Source organism: Vitis riparia, chromosome 18 (genome assembly GCF_004353265.1).
Source record: "Vitis riparia cultivar Riparia Gloire de Montpellier isolate 1030 chromosome 18, EGFV_Vit.rip_1.0, whole genome shotgun sequence".
NCBI lineage: Eukaryota > Viridiplantae > Streptophyta > Magnoliopsida > Vitales > Vitaceae > Vitis > Vitis riparia.
Genome location: NC_048448.1, coordinates 3,461,646 through 3,478,367, shown reverse-complemented (window position 1 = coordinate 3,478,367; position 16,722 = coordinate 3,461,646). Strand labels below are relative to the sequence as shown.

At 36.7% G+C, this 16,722-nt stretch overlaps 1 protein-coding gene across 3 annotated transcripts; it reads right to left on the bottom strand.

Moving 5' to 3' along the window:
* Nucleotides 1-361: 361 nt before the first annotated feature.
* On the bottom strand, nt 362-16,105 carry LOC117907373 (serine/threonine-protein kinase MPS1). Of its 3 annotated transcripts, none has more exons than XM_034820889.1 (6): nt 15,747-16,104; nt 14,914-15,324; nt 13,637-14,691; nt 12,834-13,034; nt 12,382-12,543; nt 362-1,192 (listed from the first exon to the last, which is right to left on the bottom strand). In XM_034820889.1, the coding sequence occupies exons 1-6, from the start codon at nt 15,943-15,945 to the stop codon at nt 614-616; spliced, it is 2,607 nt and encodes an 868-aa protein (XP_034676780.1). In that variant the 5' UTR covers nt 15,946-16,104; the 3' UTR covers nt 362-613. The 3 variants fall into 3 exon arrangements, with proteins under 3 accessions (XP_034676780.1, XP_034676781.1, XP_034676782.1); XM_034820890.1 differs by having other exon boundaries at nt 13,637-14,622; nt 15,747-16,102; XM_034820891.1 differs by lacking the exon at nt 12,382-12,543 and having other exon boundaries at nt 15,747-16,105.
* Nucleotides 16,106-16,722: the final 617 nt, after the last annotated feature.

Here is a 16,722-nt window from a genome sequence, read left to right as displayed (position 1 = left end):
ATATGAGCTCTAGGACGGATCTAGCAAGTATGGCAAGTTAATTACTTCTTGCTTGTCTCTGCTCCACTCAGGAAACCTGTTCTCCAAACTGGAGCGGTTCACTAGTTTGGTCCCATACAACCAGCCTTGATTCCTGACTGAAAATGAAGTAGAATCTCCATTCCCGTCGCATTGTATAGAAGAGCTAATGGATACTTCCTCTAAAATATCATGGATTGAAGCATTATCGCAGGCAACAAATTCCATTTTCCCCAAACAGATGGAAGGGTCCATCCTTCCAGATGGATGCACTGACTCCCACTTGTGAAAACAAAGTCGGCTTGAGTAGCACATGCAGAAATGTTATTTTTGGCTAAGACAATGAAGGTAAGGTCATTATCTTTCTTTAAAAATTGAACAGAAACCACAAAGAATCAGTGACCTGAAAGGCACAAACTCCCCCCAAGCTTTCCTGCATAGTATTTTTCCCCTTAAAAAAAAAAAAACACGACAAGCGTTGACCGTACAAGTTATTACAACAGAAGGAATGGAAGAGAATAGGCACAGGGGATCAAATAGCTTTTCAGACCTTTAAAAGGTATTCTCCAATGTTTTTACCCTCAAAATTAGTGATTTACGTATCGGGGTCTGATAAATATTCCTGAAGTTGACAGCAAAGCTTTGACACATAGGAGAGCAACTTACACTGTTGGTCTCGTGATGTTAGTACCTGAGATGTTGGCACCGTGACTGGGTCCCTTAGTAGTTGTTGAAGTTGACGACATAAAATCAAAGCCTTCGGGTCATTGGCACAAGCTTCAGTAATCAGTTGAAGCAGTTTACAGCTTTGGTCTTGAGAGGATGATAACTGAGCTGGGACTGGGGCTGGGGGAACAAGAAAAGGGTGTTGAAGAAGCTCAGGAATCCTCCACCTCTCATTACGGTCCCATGCAAGACACTTCTTCATAATATCAAGAAGCCATGGGTTTGAGACTGGCTCATACTTTATTTCATGGTTACGATCTGTAATGACTTTGAACTTGGCCCAGAACGTCTTGAATTCTGAAAAGGGGGTTCTTCCATACACCATTTGGTAAAGGATGCAACCAAGTGACCAGATATCTGATGGCCGACCACACTTTATAGTGTTTCCATTGGCATCACTCTCATTGCACATGAATGCTTCAGGAGACATGTAGCTCAGTGTACCCACCTGTGTGAGAAGATTACAAACAAAGAAAGTATAGTTTCAGAAGCATCATTGCATAGTGAAAAATGGCATTTCCTCTCCAATTATCTGACATAAAGAAAAGGCCATTGATTTGCAAAAGCATACAAAACATGTCTTGTACATAATTCGAAAACTGGTTAGGAGAACATAAATTACTTTCATAGGGTCCAGCACCTCTCTTGTTTTTCAAGTGATCAATAAAAAATGTTGAAAGTATATATATTTGGAGTATGGTTCTAAATTTTAGCCGAATAAAAATGATAAGAAATTCAATTTGTCAACGGGTTATTTATTATGCTATATTAGGAGTGATTTTGTTTATTGATTATCAAGGCATTATTGTAATCTTAGTTAATAACATAAAAAAATTAGGAGTTACAATTAAGTCTAGTTAGGCAAACTTAACCTCAACGCTTTTTCTTCTCCTTCTTGACTTTAACCTAACATTGTAAGTTTCACATTCTATTCTAATAGGTAAATTTTTGTCCCCATTAGGACTTAAACATGGAATCTCTCACAACTATCCTGACCCCCAACCACTTAAGCCAGGCCTCAAGGACCTAGGGTTATTGTAGCATCAACACTGACTCAGACAATGCAGCACCAAGGCCCCATGGTTGGCACCTTGCAGTGCCTATTGAGCAAGGCAAGGTGATGACTGAGGCTTCTTAGTGATCATGTGGAGGCTTGGTGCAACACAAATATGTAATTTGGTTAAATAGATGAGAGGTTAAGTGGAAGTCTAGTTGGACAAACCTATAGCTAGTCTATATTATCTTTTTATACTTTCTTCTCATTCTTCTTCTTAAGTTTTACCTTAATATCAAAAGTTTCTAGTTCCAACTCAATAAAATGTGAACATTTATGGATAGAACAAAATATGATTGATCAAGACAATCACATGGTCATAAATTTGTAAATGACTTGCAACATGTCTATTCTCATGAGTTTGTTTACAAATATCCAGAATTCTGAATAAATTAAATAAAATAATTTTAAAGAGAAAACAAAGGATTATATAGAATCATGCTTCATTAAGTTTTATCAAATCTAGATTCTCACTAGTATCTTAACATTTAACATTGTTAATTCAAATTAGGGATTGAGTCTCTTATCTTTATAGAAGAAGAAACAACGGCTGGCACTAACTTCTCAGGTCCAACATTAATTTGATCTGATAATTTGTATAACTTCACTAAATTGGCCCCAATCAATATCATTTTAGACTAATGCCATTATGTATCGACCTGATATAACCTGTATCTACCAAAAACTAAAATCACACATTAAAGTTGGCTTTTGTCTAAAAGCATGATAATTTATAGGGTTATGGTTCAAGTTTGAGTCCTATAAATAAGGATTTTTATCTTTTTAAGCCTCTTCTTGAACAACTGCAAATTTGTTAAGACTTTTCTCCTTTTATGACTCTTCTTGTACATATGTAAAATTAGTTACTAGGAGATTTTAATTAATTTGAATTATCATGTATATCATGAATTATCCTTTCTTAGAATAGGGGAGGCTATATATATATTCTAATGTATCTATTGATTTATGTAAATAAGAATAATTTAGAATTTCACATGGTGTTAGAGCCAACTCTCAATTCTCGGTGTGATTGGCGAAAACTTTGACTGCTATTTGTCCTTGTTTGTTTTTTGCTTTTTTGACCATGTTTTGATTCATTAGCTTTCATCGTCGATTTCTTTCTGGTTAGTTCTATCTGCAGTCATCACTACTACTATGTTAGAGATGTCAAACCATACTCCTGCCACTAGTTCTTTTTTTTCTTTTTTTATAGATAATTTTTTGTTCCCATTGGGGCTTAAACCTAAAACCTCTCACAGAGCCTCTTCATCCCTTTACCACTTGAGCCAAGCCTCAAGGGCACTCTTACCACTAATTCTATTGCGAAGTGCCACCAAGACAAACTGATCATTATGAATCGTTTCCCGTATCTTCCTTCCCCTGGCACCAGGGACCCTTTCATCTATTTGATGCATCATCACATGGCCATCATCTAACTCCTCGAGAATCATGTCATTCGCTTGTCACGTGTTGACCCACTTTCTGCCACTCTCGCATATTGTGAAGAAGAAATCCAAGGGTCCCAAATCCTTTATGCCAACCCAAACTAACTGGGAAACTGCAAAACCTCCAAGCTACTTACTGCTTGGTTGAGGAGAATTATCTTCAATGGCTTAAGTTAGTGCAAATCTTCGTAAAGCGTAAAGGAAAAATTGACCCATTTAAATTCAAAAATTCAAAGTTGGGATGAAAAGGATTCCGTGATCATGTCTTTGTTATGGATTTCAATGACCCTTGAAATTAGTGAAGCATGTATGTTTTTTACAATAGTTAGGAAGATTTGGGAAGCCATCCAACAAACCTATTCAAAGGTATGTGATGTTGATTAAATTTTTTAAATCAAGGTCAAGATTTCAACCACAAAACAAGGTACCATATATGCAATTGAATATGCCAATATCATGAAGAATTTGTGATAGAAAATTGACTACTATCAAAAGATCCAAATGGAATGCAGTGAAAATGCAACAATGCCCCATAAATTGGTAGAAAAAGAACAAATTTTTGAATTTCTTGTTAGGCTCAACATGGAGTTTGATCAAGCATGAGTCCAAGTTCTAGGAAGGGAGAAGCCCCCATCTATGGATGAAGTCATCTCCATTATTTGTGCTCAAGAAAGTCAAAGAGATGTGATGCTTAAACCGTTTTTTATTGATGGTTCCGCCATGGTTGATACAAAGTAGAACAGATTTAGTCCAAATCTTGTTAGAGAAACTAGGCTTTCTAGTGGGTCAAAGAACCCTAACCCTAAAGAACCTTGGTGTACTTGTTGCAAGAAGACCCAAAACACCAAAAAGAAGTATTGGAAACTTCATGGAAAACCTCAAAACCTAAATCGGAATGGGGAAAATAAAGCATGGCGACAACACAAGTCAAGCAAATATGGCAAATTGTGAAAGAGACCCTCAAGAAAAACCTAGTTCTAGTAGTAAAGAATTTGGATAATTAAACAAGGAAGATATAAATAAGCTGAGAAATATTTTGGGTACTGTTGATAAACAATTGAGTATATGTTTTTTGGCACAAACAAGTAAGTCATTTGTTTTTTTTAAGGGCCTTAGATTTGTCCTTCACTGACTCTTCGATCATTAAATCAGGAGCCATAGACCACATGATCAACAAACTTTTGCCCCAATAAAAAAATGTTTTCTTTTACTGATGCACTCAATCTATTCTTTTTTTTTTTTATCAATAAGTATATGATTGTATTGCAAAGAGGCGCTAAAGTAGCAACCCATCGAATTACAGTATAAAGGGACTTACCCCCTTGCAAAAGGGCCCATACAACAAAAGACAAGGCAAAACAAAAAAATCCTCTCCCTTAACGCATACACACCCACTCTATAAATTCTATTAAGGTCGAAGGACCATCTTTTATCCACAATTTGGTTTCCGACCACAATAAATACACAAAAGATACTTTCAGCCTTTGAATGGACAGCCCACAATCCTCAAATGCAATTGAATTTCTAGCCTTCCATATAACCCAAAACAAGCATAACGGTCCCAATTGCCACGTTACCTTCCTTTTTTTTCCCACAAAAGAGCTCCTCCATTCTTAAAGGGTTTCCTTGACCGAAAGAGGAAAAACCCACAAAACTCCAAAAAAGGAAAGAAACACCATCCATACTTCCTTTGTTTTTTCACAATGAATAAGAATGTGGTCAATTGACTCCTCACTCTTATAGCATAAAAACATCTATTTGTCATAACCCAACCTCTCTTTTGCAAGCAATCCAAAGTTAGAACTCTCCCCCAAGAAGCCTCCCACACAAAAAAGCTCAATTTGGGCTGCACACAAGAGTTCCATATAATCTTCAAAGGGAAAAAAACAAAAAACCCCGGCTGCATGGTCCTATACAAAGATTTCACCAAGAAATCCTCATCCTTTGATGCCATCCACTTTACCCTATCCTCCTCATCCCCCCTAACCTTCTTCCCCTCCAAGCAACAAAATAGCCTTTCCACTTCTTCCAACTCCCAATCGTTGAAAGGTCTATTGAAACAAGGGTTCCAACTTCCCCTTCTTTCCCCATCGGCTGTCCACACTTCATTTACCCAAGCCTCTTTGTTCGAAGCTAGAGCAAATAAAGAAGGAAAAGTCTCGCTCAACGGGATGGTTTCACACCATTTGTCTTTCCAAAACTTCACCTTCTCACCATCACCCACCACAAAGCCAAAAGAAGGGGTTACAAGATGTCCCATTTTACTTATTGCCTTCCACAACCCAACTCCGTAAGCCTCCTTAGTCTCACAAGATCTACACCCTCCTCTTTCCTTTCCGTATTTCCCTCTAATCACTTGGTTCCAAAGTGCCTTTCTTTCATTTGAAAAGCGCCAAACTCATTTGCCAAGGAGAGCCCTATTGAAGGCCCAAAGACTCTTAACCCCCAACCCCCCGCTTCTTTTGTCTAAACACACAATTGACCATCTTATTAAGTGTGGTTTTTGCTCAAGGTATTGCGCACTAAAGTAATCCTCCCCCCTTTTGAAATGTATTGACGTTTCCACATAGCCAATTTCTTTCTGAATCTTTCTTCTATTCCATCCCACGCTACAACACATTTAAATGGAGCACCCAACGGCATTCCTAGATAAGTGGAAGGCAGTTTTTCCACCTTGTAACCGAACTCATCAGCCAACTTATCCACATTCTCAACTCTACCAACCGGAATCAGCTCACTTTTCTCCAGATTTACTCGTAACCCTGAAATTGCCTCAAACCACATTAACAACCAACCCAAATACAACAACTAATCCTCCTTTGCTTCACAAAATATCAATGTATCATCAACAAACAACAAATGTGATATTTAGACCCCTTCGCCTCTTCTTCCCCGAATCAAACAAGGCGACAAGAAACCCCCAGCCACTGCTCTCTTTATCAAAACACTAAAGGCCTTCATCACCACTACAAATAAGTAAGGCGACAGGGGGTTTCCTTGCCTTAACCCCCTTGAGCTTTAGAAAAAACCCGTAGGGCTTCCATTCACCATAACTGAATACCTAACAGTGGATAAACACCACTTTATCCACCTGCACCATCTTTCCCCAAACCTCATCTTCTCCATCACCGCTAAAAGAAAATCCCAGTCCACGTGATCATAGGCTTTCTCAATGTCTAATTTACAGAGAATCGCCCCTCTATTGCTTTTCACAATGGAGTCAATTGCTTCATTAGCAACCAACACTGCGTCCATGATCTGCCGTCCCTCCACAAAAGCATTTTGGGACGTTGAGATGACCTTAGCTAAAATGCCCTTCATTCTATTAGCCAACACCTTAGCTAGCCACTTATACAACCCTCCCACCAAGCTAATTGGCCTAAAATCCTTCAAGTCCTCTGCCCCCCCTTTCTTAGGAATCAGCACTAGGAAAGTTGCATTCAAACTTCTTACAAAGCTCTCAGTCTCATGGAACTGCCTGAAGAAGTTCATTACCTCCTCTTTAACAAATTCCCACGAAAATTGCCAAAAAGTCATTGAAAAACCGTCAGGGCCTGGCGCTTTCTCACCACAACAACCTGACAGTGCCCTAAAAACCTCCTCCTCCGTAGAAAGGTTTCTCCAGCCCCTCTACATCCCCCTCTTCCAACCTTTCAAACATCAAGGCATCTATCCTGGGCTTCCACCCCCCGGATCTGCCAACAGCCTCTGGTACACCCTGCAAGCCTCCTCTTTGATCTCTCTTTCCTCATTGTACCATCTCTCATTCACTTTGACTCTATTTATTTGATTCTTTCTTCTATGAGCATTAGTCATCTGATGAAAAAACCTATTGTTTCTATCCCCCCTCTTTCAGCCAAATTTCCCTGGATTTCTGCCTCCATGACATTTCTTCTAAAAGAACCCACTTTTTATATATCTCTTTTGCCTCCTTCCTGGCTTCTTCTTCTTCCAAAGACAACACACGAACCCTCTCTTCCTTATCCCAGAAATCCATTGAATACCAAGCCTCTTGCTTCTTAACAATAACCTGATCGAAAACCTCTCTATTCCAATTTTTCAGAATCAATTTTAAAGCCTTTAATTTCTCGCTCAAAATGTAACTGGCTGATCCACTAACCTGGATCCCCTCCCACCATTTTCTCAAAACCTCTTTAAAGTCTTCCTCCTTCAGCCACATGTTCTCGAATTTGAAAGGCGTGGGCCCTCTCCTCATCTCCCCTCCATCAAGAATAATTGGAGAATGATCAGATATTGGTCTAGCCAAAACACCTTGAATACACCCTTGAAAATGAGCTTCCCAATCTTCAGAGATAAGAAACCGATCAATTCTCGACTTTAAGAGATAATTAAGCCCTCCACTCCACGTGAACACCCCCCCTGAAGAAGCAAATCCCTTAACTCTAACTCCTCTATCACTTCTGTGAATCTCCGCATTAATGGGGACAAGATGTGTTACATGTACCTAAATGTCAATCAGTAAATTAACCAAATATTTAAATTGTTGTGTAAGCTTTTTCCAAAATTATCGTGTCTCAAGACCAACCTATAGGGACGACGATTGGGTGTGTTAAGGCAAAGGATGGGCTTGAAAAAACCAATGGGTGTTTAAGCCCAAAAAAAAAAAAAAAAAAAGTCTTCTCTATGTCTTTTAACTAAAACTACACCTTTCAATAAAAGGCAAATTTGACTTCATCACCTTCGTCTTGGACATATATCATATAGAATTCTCAAAACTATGTTTCCTTTGTTATTTAAATTAGTTGATGTAAACAGTTTCCATTGTAACATTTGTGAATTTGTTGAGCATCAACACGTTTCTTTTCTCTTGAGTAATACAAAATCTTCCTCCATTTACTTTTATGCATAGTGATATTTGGGGTCCATATTGAGTTCTGAAGGTTTTTGGTGCTAAATAGTTTGTGTCATTCATTGATAACTATATAAGGATAACATGGATTTTCTTGTTAAAATAAAAATCTAAAATAAGCAAATATTTCCCATCTTTCTTTCTATGATTAAAAATCAATTTGCATAAAAAGGATTAAAACTAATAACGCAAGGGACTACTTCAATCAAGTCTTGTCACCAAACTTCCAAAAAAAGGGGATGATTCATGAGTCATCTTGTGTTGATACACCCTAACAAAATGAGATCACTGAAAGGAAAAATGGTCTTCTTTTTGGTATTACTTGGGCATTATTGTTTCAAAAACAAGTACCAAAGTCTTATTAACTAGGTCTCATCTAGAGTCTTAAGATTCAAAAGTCCCATGGAAGTGCTTACAAAATTCCTTCCTAATTGTCATACCTTCTATAAATCGAGTCCGACAGTTTTTGGGTATGTGTCATTTGTTCCTATTCATGCACATAACTGTGAGAAGTTAGATCTAAGGGCATTGAGATATGTCATTGTGAGGACAAATTTTTACCTACACAAAAAAGCAATAAATGCTATCACTCTCCTTCTAAAAGGTTTTATATATCTATGGATATAACCTTTGCAAAAAAAGAAATTTATTTCTCAAGTTCTTATCTTCAAGGGGAGGCATTACCTTTGGAAGATAAAGATTCCTCATCCTCATGGCTTGACCTTCCTATATTGCCCATGAATTGTGTCCCTTCAAATACCAACACGGCCCTTGTTATCACCATGGTTTGAAATGTCACGAAATATCGATTATATTTCACTGAAATTTTGCTTATGGGCAAGAGCCGACACGATATCCATCATTGATAATCAGCTGATGGGTTTCTTGCCTTTTTTTCGGGATATTTCCTGATTTTTTGTTATAACCCATCTGGTCAACGTGAAGACGATCAACCCTTTCACAATTTTTTTTAGCCGTTACACAGCTGAGGGGATTCGAACCCAGACCAAAAGGCTTGGATTGGACCAGGCTACTTCTGGACCAAGACCTCATATATATATATATATTCAATTTAAATATGTTAAAGTTCATTGTTAAAAAAAAAAAAAAAAAATTCTTATTATTTTATTTTAAATTTTATTTAATTGACTAATAAAAAAATAAAAACTAACATTATAATTTTCTTAATAAGTCTCTTTTTTATATCATTTATATGATAATTAAATATAAAAAATATAAATATTAAAAAATCATATGTGCATCATAATTTATTTTACATTATTGAATGCATTTGAATTGAATAAATTATAGTTTTAATACTAAATGTATCATCATTTATCCCACTAATCCTATTTTAAAAAATTACTATCACTTTATTTTTAAATTTTTTATATTTATCCTTTTAATTTTAAATGTCTTTATTTTAAAATATTAAAAATATAAATTTACTAAAAAAAATACTAAAATATAAAATAAAAAAATTAATGAAGTTATAATATTTTATAAATTAAAATTAATTTGATAAGATGAATAATAAATTATATATTAAGACCGATATATCCTTGCTTACGGATATTTTCCTCCTTAATCTTATCTATGTCAATTAATAACTTTAATATGTATATTTTTACTTATTTTATCATTTTTTGAAGTTTTTCTAAATATTTTCATGAATTTTAAATAATTTTCGTCTCACTGATATTTTTGTCAAAATATCCACCGATATTTCCTATATATCCATAAAATCCAAATACCGATATATCCGTGTTTACCAATATTTCAAACCATGGTTATCACCAAAAATTTTGTCCATAATATTCCAAATGAGTCCAAATTAGACCCATCAACGAATTGGGTCCTTCTACTAACACTAGTCTAGAAACTATTACTACAAAATCATGCAAGTTTACTCAAGGAGAAGAACAACCACCATTGAACCAGTGCCTACTTGAGTTTGAACCAAGGCTAGTTAATAGCTCCATCTCTCCTAGTACTTCAAATGTTGACAATGATCTTAATTTACCCATTGCCATTAGGAAAGGTATAAGACAATGCACTCAACATCCATTGTCATTATTTGTATCATTTGATAACTTCTCCCAACCCTATAAAAGTTTTATCACTCATTTGTACACTATAACCATTCCATAAAACCTTGTCAAGGCACTTAACAATGAAAATTAAAGACAAGTCCTGAGGGTTGAGGTGGAAACCTTGGAGAAAAATAGAACATAGGAAATAGTATAGCTGCCTAAGGGAAAGAAACCAATTGGATGTAAATAGGCATATATGGTCAAGTACAAAGTTGATGGGTTTTTAGAAAAATATAAGGGTAGGTTGGTAGCTAAAGGCCACACATAAACCTATTGGTTTGATTATTAAGAAACCTTTGCTCTCGTAGCTAAGATGAATACCATGAGGGTGTTATTGTCATTGGTAGCAAATTTTGGTTAAGGCTTCCAACAATTTGATGTAAAAAAGGCATTTTTGCATGGGGACTTAGAAGAAGATACATACATATATTTATATATAACCCCAATTGCTTTTTGAATTGATCCCCATCAGAACGAATCTTTTTGTGATGCCGCTCCCCTTTTCCTTTCATTTATGCTTATGCTGGAACCTTTGAATTCATTAGATACCGATTCCTAAAAAATCCTTCCTCCTTTTTTTCTTGCCTATCTTTATATATATATATATATATATATATATATATATATATAGAAATTCCTCTAGGTTTTGGCAAAAGTCTTACTAGAACTAAACTGCAAAAAAAAAAGCCTTATATGGCTTAAAAGAATCTCTAAGAGCATGGTTTGAAAGATTTTCTAAAATAACATTAGCAATGAAATATATACAAAGCTAGGGTGATCACACTTTTTTCATCAAGCATTTGAGTTCAAAGAGAGTGACAACTTTGTTAGCATATATGGATGATATCATTGTTACCGATAATGATCCTAGAGAAAAAAAGGCTCTCTGACAGTATTTAACGAGAGAATTTGAGATTAAAGAGCTTGGCAGATTGAATTATTTCATGAGAATCGAAGTGGCTCATTCTAAGGAGAGTATCTTTGTTTCACAACATAAACATGTGATTGATCTTCTCAAAGAAACCAGGAAACTTGGATGCAAGCCAATAGACACCCCCATAGAACCAAACCACAAATTAGGAAAGGTTTTAGAGGAAGGGAATTGTAGATTGTGACATATTGACAACTAATGGGCAAACTCATTTACTTAGCACATACTAGACTAGACATTACATATGTCGTAAGCAATGTTAATCAATTTATGTAGAATCCCAAAGACTCATCTTCAAGCTTTCTATCTAATCATACATTAACTTAAGGAATTTCCAATAAAGGATTGTTGTTCAAACGAGGTACGGAGTTGTGATAGGAAGCTTACATTTTTTTATCAATGAGTTGTGATAGGAAGCTTACATGAATGCAGATTATGCCAGATTAGTTTTAGATAAAAGATTAACATCAAGGTATTGTACTTTTCTCGGAGGAAATCTAATCGCTTGGTAAAATAAAAATCAACCAATGGTTGCAAGATCAAGTGTCGAATTGACATTTCGAGCGAGCACTCATGTAATTTGTGAATTATCACCCTATGAGACTTTATTATGGTAATAAGTCTACAATTAACATCGCTTATAATCTGGTACAACATAACTGAATAAAGCATGTGGAGGTAGATCAACATTTGATAACAATCTTATTTGCACTCCATATATTGGGACAAGTGGCCAACTTGCAGATGTTTAAACTAAAGGGCTAGCTAATACCACGTTTCAAGGAATTATAGGCAAGCTGAAAATAAAGAATCTCTATTGACTAGCTTCAGGGGGAATGCTGAAAGTAATTAGTTAGGACTTTTCTCCTTAGAGATCTCTTCTTGTTAATTTGTAAATTAGTTACTAGCTAATTTGAATTGATTTGATTTACCGCATATATAAAAAATTATCATTTCCTATAATAGGGAAGGCTAGATATATATTTTGGTGTATCTCTTGATTTTCGTGAATAAGAATAATTCAGAATTTCACAATTATTTGTGCATTTTCCCGAAATGAAGAAATTTCTTCCTCCCCAAATATCCACACCCACATACCCAATGTGAGCAGTTGATGAGGCACAATGAGATATCTTGGTAGAGGAATATGCTAACATCCTACTTTTGTTGCATTTATATATATATATAATTAAGAAAACAACAACAATAAGAAATGAAAAACAATGGGCATACGTGAAAATAACCTGTGAATCCCTTTGAATGTTGGTTGTATCACTCATTATAGCTTTAGCAATTCCAAAATCGATCAGCTTCAAAGAACCTTTGACAAGAAGAAAATTTGCTGGCTTCAAGTCTGAATGCACTATACGCTCTTCATGTATGGTATTGACAGCTTGAAGTATTTGCTGACAAGCATTTCAACAGTATTCATTTTGATTTTTCTTTGTTCAGATTAATCAAGATTAACTTTGAATAAACCCTTCTACTAACATTTATGCAAAAAAAAAAATTGTTATTGAGGAGCCCATAATCCTTACAACTTTTGTGCATCCTACCAGTTAAATGCAAATATGACTATTAAACTGTTAGACCATATGTTTTAGAAGGAAACCTTAACAAAATTAAGAACCTAAAACAGAAATAGAGGGCACTAAAAATATCGAAAACTGATCAAGGTAAAGTTTTGCTTGAGTACCTGCCAGTAAAATCGAAGCCAATTCTCATCTATGGTCCGATCAGAGCTATCCATTTCCTTCCATTTCTGGGACAGCATGTTAGCCAAATCAATTTCCCCATATTCAAGCACCATGTATATGTATCCATCATCCTTGACTCTGCCATCTTTATTACTCATGGAGCCATTCATGACTTCTTGGAGCAATGTCTTATCTGTCACCTAAGAACAAAGGTGAATTCCACATAAATTAAGGACAGATTTCTTCCTCTTTCTAACTAATTAATTAGATAAATGTCTGCATAAATTAAGAATAAATGAAGGACAAATTATCTGTCACCAAAGTGGGTTAAATCCAATCAGCAACCTGGTGATCCTACAACCATGATTGCATCATTTAAGGACCATCCTCAGATAATTTAATTGGCCTAACTGGTCATTATTCAGTTACTGCATGGTCATTCTATTCCCCTCTCGTTGGTCAGTTCGCTTGAGCTATTCCACAGGCACCACATGCCCATCAAATGCTATCAGCTGATATAGACCACTTATTTGGAAAGCTAACATTTAGTAGGAAGCCTGGCCATCCAAACCTGGTTGACAGCATATAGAATTCACACCTTGTTTTCCAACTAGACATTGCTACAATGTTATGATAGTCAAGGTGATTTCAATTTCTTAACTATGGCACAGACAATTTAGCACGAATTGGTTCCCAAAAAAAAATGAATGCAGCACAAAAAACACATGTAAAACCAATAACTATCAGGAGAAATAAGAATCAAATATTACTAAATAATTGATTTTAGGTTGGAGGTGAGTACCTCATAGTCAATAAGTTGTATAATGTTGCTCTTCCCTTTCAACTTGTTTAAATATTGAATCTCTTGACAGAACCCATATGCAGTAGCATAATCACGACCTTTAAGCCTGATTTTTTTAAGGGCATAGATAGAACAATCTGATGATATAACTTTGTGGACTTCACTGCTTCCTCCACTACCTATCTTACCAAGCCTTTGATAGAGCTTACCATTAACTTTCAAAAACATGTCAGGATCATAATTCTTTTTGCGAGGCCCTGATGACCCTTTACCACTTACAACCTTTTCTTGTTTTTCAGATTTAGAGGTCTCCAATTTCACATCTGATGATGAACTTTTGGATAAGGGCACCTGAGATTGTAAATCAGTAACATCACCAGTGAATCCTTTTCCTTTAGTTGAATTATCATCAAGAGGAGAAGGATTCTTTGGAATGTCCCTTTCATTTGGCACTCTGTCTTGTTTCTCACTAAAGCCATATTCCTTAACTTTCGACTGGGTATCTATGGAAGAAGATGAAGCTTGGGCTGCAATTGCTGTGCGGTCAACTATGACTCCACTGGTGGACTTAGATGAAGGATGCGATGGCTGCAGAACATCTCCTTTACTTATAGGTTGAGAATTAAGATTAACATCTCCCAGAGTTTCTGCTGCCAGGTGAGGACTAATATCTTGATGTGAACAGGAGCAGTAGGTTGTTGAATTGATAACTGGTGCAGAAGTTGCATGAACAGATATTGTAGTAGCACATGATGATCCAGCCACCGAAGCTTGAGTCATGGGGTGGTTTATGTCACTCTGCAAGAAGTTTCTGAATCGGTGCAGCTGATCCTGAGCAAGTACAGGTTTCTTTGCCAATAAAGAAGAAATCCCACCATCAGACCTCGAAGTAACATCTGATTCCAGGTTCTGAAAATGCCTATGCTTCAAGTCATGATTGACATCAGTTGGTGCCTCTACTTGATTGCTCACATCCCATTCCATTTCTGTCAATGCAAGTGAACTCATATGAGATGATAGGTCGTCTGTTCCAGTGGCCATTCGATCATCGGCCCCTGCATATGGACAGAGAACGCAATGTATATGGAAGAACATAATGACAATCACAGTGGCAGAACTCACATATAAGTTGCAATATTTGTGATTTCATGAAACTATCAATCTTTAGAACAACAGAGTGTTTTTTTCACAATGTCGCTGTGATATAAACTTGCACCAAAACCAGTAACATAATTTCTAAACTAACAATTCAGAGGAAAGACAAAGCAACTAATTACCCTGTGAGCTAGCATTTTTCCCCAGCAAAAACTGGACCTTCTTCTGACCATCAACAACTGGAACATGCTGAGATTCTACATGTGAAAATGAAACCCCATCAGTATTTTTGCATCCAGAAACGGGTTTGCATTGCACTCGTTGCACATCATATGGATCTTCATTAGTGATACTGCCTGAAATTGAAGGTGGAGTTATTGGTGCATCTTCTTCAGTTTCCCCAACAACAGATACCTTGTTCCTTATCTCCACAACCAACTCTTTCCCTGTGTTACCCTGATGCATTGAAGGACGCACATCCTGAGATTTTTTGGCATCTATTGTAGGAAGCACATTTGATGCAGTGATCGTTGAGGTTTCTCGCCGGGGAACCAATATACGCCTTGGCATAATACTATTAGACTGCATTGTACCTGAAAAATACCATAATAGACATGACAAAAGTCAAAATAACCCAAAATTGAGGTGTTAATCCACTGAAAAAACCAGTATCCCCTAATCATATATGCGGCCAGGAAAGAGAAGGGAAGCCTTAGCAAATAGAAATGGAGAGGACAAAAACAGTAAAATTGAGGGAACCCTGACTTGTTACTCCAACCAAAAAAAATTAGTCTTGACATATCAAAATTTGCAGGAAACATGAATTTGAGTTATTATTTTCTACTTTCACTCAAGAATAAAGAGATCTGTACAGAAGTAGTTAAAACGTCAAAGACGGCAAATTTTGAGAAAATACCAAAGGACCAACAAAACCCTAGCTTTTTTTTATTATAATTACATCCGATACGGTACAGCACAATCTAGGAATAGAAACGAAACTCAGTGAGGGAGATACCGAGTGGGCGGTGGCGCTTGAAGGCAGCCTGGACATGCCGGAGAAAGTCCGGCGGAGAAGATGAATAGAACGATGATGACGATGACGATGACGATGACGACGAGGTGATCGAACGGTTCTGATAGGAGTCAGGGAGGATCGGACGGCTGAGATTATTGGCAGTCGCAGATGGGGCCGGAAGGTTAGCCTCCCCGTCCATGGCCGGACGTCAACGGCATTTCGTACAATGAAAAAATAAAAATCGGAACCAATCCAAATTCCGGAGACTAGGGTTTGGTCTTGGCCATGAGTTCCCCACTGGAGTGGGAGGGAGAGCACGAGAGACTGAATTTTGAAAAGGCTCGTTGGCGCTTTTGAATAGAAAAATGCTACGTGCGCTCCATATTTTGCTGCTAACGCCCCGGTTACTGTTTTGTTATTGCCCCTTTTGATTCGGCTTGAAATTAAGGGCCCAAATGGGCCAGACTTAACTTTAAATGTTCATTTGGAAATTGGGCTCTAGGATAACCCACTTCTTACGTACCTCGTGGACTGACCACTCTATATGTCCCAAATCCGTGGGCATGGAAATAATATATAAGTGTAATATATCAAGGCGTGAAAATATCGCAAAAATCGTCGATATATTGACAATTTATCGGTAAACGGTGATAAATTGATGATGTACGTAATAAATTGGTTATGGCAATCAAAAATCATTGATTTACGTAAATATCTTCTCCCACTATGTGCATGATCTAACGGTCCATATCACACCTGCATTGATTAGATGGTCTAGATCACGCTTGTGTATGCAAAGATGAAATGGTCCACTATTGACTTGATACGATGCCCTAGATCACGTACACTTTAATCCAACAACCCAAATCATATCCGCATCTTTAAAGATGATGCAATGATCATAAGGGTGATCCAAGGGCCCAAATTTAATCCGAGAGATGATCCAACGATTGAAAAGTGATCCCAATAGCTACTA

Coding starts and splice junctions, on each gene's coding strand:
- LOC117907373 (XM_034820889.1), bottom strand. CDS start 15,945: ATGGACGGGGAGGCTAACCTTCCGGCCCCATCTGCGACTGCCAATAAT. Junction 15,325..15,746: donor CAAGCGCCACCGCCCACTCG/GTATCTCCCTCA, acceptor GGTATTTTTCAG/GTACAATGCAGTCTAATAGT. Junction 12,544..12,833: donor GGCTTCGATTTTACTGGCAG/GTACTCAAGCAA, acceptor AATGCTTGTCAG/CAAATACTTCAAGCTGTCAA.